At 46.9% G+C, this 4,265-nt stretch overlaps 1 protein-coding gene across 1 annotated transcript in view; it reads right to left on the bottom strand.

Annotated features, from left to right (window-relative positions):
• Positions 1-200: 200 nt before the first annotated feature.
• The window catches only part of LOC117730895 (keratin, type II cytoskeletal 8-like), a 5,026-nt gene continuing 961 nt past the window's right edge, over positions 201-4,265 (bottom strand). Inside the window, exons 2-9 of the mRNA XM_034532953.1 lie at positions 3,449-3,657; positions 2,653-2,713; positions 2,472-2,567; positions 2,178-2,342; positions 1,924-2,049; positions 1,542-1,762; positions 1,397-1,437; positions 201-1,011 (exon numbers count right to left, since the gene is read on the bottom strand). Coding sequence (XP_034388844.1) covers positions 710-1,011; positions 1,397-1,437; positions 1,542-1,762; positions 1,924-2,049; positions 2,178-2,342; positions 2,472-2,567; positions 2,653-2,713; positions 3,449-3,657 — 1,221 coding nt within the window. The 3' untranslated portion in view covers positions 201-709. The remainder of the gene's footprint in view (positions 1,012-1,396; positions 1,438-1,541; positions 1,763-1,923; positions 2,050-2,177; positions 2,343-2,471; positions 2,568-2,652; positions 2,714-3,448; positions 3,658-4,265) is intronic.

Raw genomic sequence — 4,265 nt, 5'->3', positions numbered from 1 at the left:
CGAGGAGCATGTTGGTGGTCATGTTGGTGTGTGTGTGTGTGTGTGTGTGTGTGTGTGTGTGAGAGCGTGTCTGTGTCTTTTTCTTTGTGTGTGTGTGTGTGTGTGTTTTATCTGTGTTTTGTGTGTGACACACCAGAACAAGACCACTTCTTTGTGTCTTTAAATGTTTATTTTAATATCTGTGTTCATATTGTCCTCGTTGTGTGAGGTTTGTCATGTTTCAATGACAGTTTTTCAAGTGCAACTACACACAACGTGCATGGAACCTCACAATCCAACAAACACACACGTCACACCTCAAATGGTTTGAGGAACATTTATTGCGGAGCCAACAGGACTCTCTTACAGCAGGTCGAGCATCACGAGTTCATACTTTATTTCCCCAAATCAGCGTTATTGATTATTATAGTATTGGGCTCTGACTCACTCAACCAAGATGGCACTGCAGAGGGAAAACACACGCACCAGCGCCCCCTGCTGGCTAAAACAGGGCAGTGACACAAAAAGGAGTTACAGAAACCTGAACAAAGACTCATCTCTCGTCACCTCCTCGTGCAGGAGCTCTGAACTAAAGATGCTGGCAGAAGAAACATTGTTTGGTGAAGGCACGTCGGTAAAGAACTAAATGACAACGCAGAGTCTGTGTGCTTATTTTTATGCTTCCGAGACCAAAATCAATCATAAATCTGACAAAACGTGAATAAACACATCACTCCTCAGCCACAGCTTCAGCCTCCACCTCCACCTCCTCCTCCTCCTCCTGCTGCTTCTCCTCCTTCTTCTCCACGGCCGCCGGCTCCTCGGTCGCTACCTGCTTCTCCTCCTCCTCCTTCTCCTCCTCCTTCTCCTCCTCCTTCTCCTCCTCCTTTTCCTCCTTCTTCTCCTCAGTCTTGACCACCACGGTTTCTGTCTTGGTCACGGTGGTGCTGCTCGCTCTGACTCCCCCGAAGGAGCAGCTGACGTGGGACGGCGTCCGGGAGCTCTCCAGGCCGAAGGCATTGTAGTTCACAGCTGCACATTCACAAGTCAAAGGCCATCATTAACACAGACATACAGGAGGGGGGGGGAGGGGGGGGGAAGATATGTGGATGAACACATATCTGTTATGATCTGAACATGTGCTTCTGTCTGCAAAGATCTCAGGAGCTGATGTGGGCCTAAAAAGCCCATTTATTGAAGCCTATATTAACTTGTTATATGAGAGCAAATGCAGATCTTTTTACTTATGCACACCCATCACATAGAAAACAGGGTTAACACCAGAGCCGACACTGAGAGGCGGTCTGCAGGTGTAATGAAGTGACGTGTGGTTGAAGGTTGAGACCTTAAGATGTCCAACACATCAGCAGCCCTGCATCAAGGTTGGGTTTGTGTGTGCCATAAAACATGAACTTACACGTCTGCTTGGATATATTGGTCTTGATTCCAGTTGCTAACCTGTAGAGGAAGAGGGGAGCAAGAGGAAGAGCGTGAGATACACACACACGATGATATTCATGCACGGATGTATTTCTGGTGGCGCTTTCACGGGAGCATCCCACCTGCTCTCCTCTCCTTCCAGCAGCTTCCTGTAGGTGGCGATCTCGATGTCCAGGGCCAGCTTGACGTTCATCAGCTCCTGGTACTGGCGGACTTGGAGGGCCATGTCCTGCTTGGCTCTCTGGAGCGCCCCCTCCAGGTCTCTGATGCGGAGTTTGGCGTCCTTCACCGCCAGCTCGCCGCGCTCCTCGGCCTCTCGGATCTGGGCCTCCAGATTGTTTCGCTAAGAGGAGAAAAAAAAGGCCGAGAGGGAAGTGAAAACGACCAGGTGCTATCACACAGTTCCCTGGATTACTGCTGATTATTAATATTTACTGACACTGAAATCAAACCAAAGACATCCATCCCATAACACTAACACGTGTATGAACGTGGAGCTCTCACCTGTGACTTCACCATGTCGATTTCAGACTGCAGCCTCATTATCCTGCGCTTCATGTCAGCGATCTCAGCTTTGGTGGACTTCAGGTCGTCCCCGTGTTTTCCTGCCGACTGCTGCATCTCTGAATACTGGTGCAGACAGGGGACCAGTGAGCCCATAATGCAGCACGGTCATCCAGGTATGGGTTAGCTGCTCATGTTAGCCACATTCTGAGGGAGGTTTTTTGATTTGACAGGAAGAGGGGGGGGGGTCTCACCTTGGTCTGGTACCAGGACTCAGCCTCGGCTCTGCTGCGGTTGGCGACGTCCTCGTACTGGGCGCGCACCTCTGCGACGATGGCGTCCATGTCGAGGTCGCGGCTGTTGTCCATCTCCACCACGACAGACGTGTCCTTGATCTGGCTCTGCAGCTCGTTGATTTCCTGCACGGGGAACACACAAACACACGAGCGGAGAAGGAATGGGCCGTGCTCTTTGTTTTTAAGGTGTGACATACGGCTCAATCAATGATGTCATTTCTGTGCCACTGAAAAGTGAAATGAGGTCATTACTGTGTCATAGATCTGCCTCAGGAACTCGATCTCATCAGTCAGCTCTTCCATCTTGGCCTCCAGCTCCACTTTGGTCATGTAGGCTGCATCCGTGTCCTGCACAGAAACACTGAATGTGTATTGTTGCCCTGAGGTGCACATCACGTCACAGAAGGATTACAGATTCAAGACCCAAACTGACCTTCTTCATGAGGACAAAGGTGTTCTCACACTCGTTGCGCTTGTTGATCTCATCCTCGTACCTGGAAAAGAAAAAGATGATTTTTACTGTAAGATAAGAAATGATTATTATTATTATTTACAGAATCAGATGATGAGATCTATTCAGTCTCATCATCTGACTCACATGTCTTGCACCGATGTCACTTTATGCTTTAGTTACACTGTATACACTTTCTTTTTTATTTTATTTTGTACATTTTCATTTCCTTCATTCTTTAAATTCGTAAATGTAATATGCCCTGCTATTTTAATTTATTTTATTGTAGTGTATATTTGTAAAAAAATGTTTTGCTGCAAGTCGAGAAATTTCCTCCTGGGGATGAATAAAGTAAAATCTAATCTAATCTAATCTAAAACATATATGTATATGCAGCAGCTACAAAGCTGCAATACCTGTAGTTGTCACTTGGGGGCAGCATAAACAAGCTAACTCTCAAACTGTCAGGATATGAAGGATTATGATTCATGTGGTCACTGCTGAGGGGAACATATCTGCTGCACGCTCCATGTTCACCAGCTAGCGTCTCAGTGTTGTTGTTGATGACCAGTTTGCGTACATTGAGTTTTTATAGTTTTCTTTTGCTGCAGAAAATGTCCCCGATGAGAGGAAATCAAAACCATAAAGTTGCAGAATCAAAGCAGAGAACTGAAAAACACTAAAATGCTCTATAGAGCTTCTTTTTTCTCTCCATTCTTAATATCACACTTTTGTCTTGGAATAGAACAAATATATCTCGGATGAGGGTAACGCCCACTTGTTTTTGAAGTCCCCCACCAGGCCCGTCACGTGATGCAGGTCAGACTCCAGTTTGACCTTTTCCTGGCCCGAGTTGTCGAGCTGCCTGCGCAGGTTGGACACGTAGGCCTCGAACATGGCGTCCACGTTGGAGTGGGACGAGGTCTGCTCCTGCACCAGCTTCCACTTGGTCTCCAGCATTTTGTTCTGCTGCTCCAGGAAGCGCACCTGCAGACATTCATAATCAATAAAGAGCGCGAAGGCACCGTCTTCATGGTTAAAGAATGAGGAGGTGTGTGTGTGTGTGTGTGTGTGTGTGTGTGGACCTTAAACAATGTGAATGGATACACATTGTCCCAGTTCCCACTCCCATCACTTCTCTGAGCACTGAGTGCAGGGTGGGGTCCCGCTGCCATTGGGCAAACAGACACAGCTCTGAGTGTGTGTGTGTGTGTGTGTGTGTGTGTGTGTGTGTGTGTGTGATTGATTTACAGCCTAACTTGTGTCCTGTGTGTGTGTGTGTGTGGGGGCCCTCCTTAAACAAGAATGTCCCAGTGGGCGATGACTCAATAATAAGCTGATCAATCTCAGGTGGTGGAGAGTGAACCAATAACAGGTGCATTGCAATGATTTATGACATATGACACATGTATGACTCATTTATGATTTAATTATTCAGATCACTGGGTAATGTTCTGGTGATCGGCTCAGTGAGCTTCTCTCTCGGCCACGCCCACTTCTCCTGTAAGTGGTTGTTATACGGGTCGTGATTATTTTTGTAAGTTTTATATTTTTTAAAAATAACGCACATGATGACACGATTTTGCAAAAAACAA

Source organism: Cyclopterus lumpus, chromosome 5, assembly GCF_009769545.1.
Source record: "Cyclopterus lumpus isolate fCycLum1 chromosome 5, fCycLum1.pri, whole genome shotgun sequence".
Lineage (NCBI taxonomy): Eukaryota > Metazoa > Chordata > Actinopteri > Perciformes > Cyclopteridae > Cyclopterus > Cyclopterus lumpus.
This window is presented reverse-complemented; position numbering and strand designations above follow the sequence as displayed.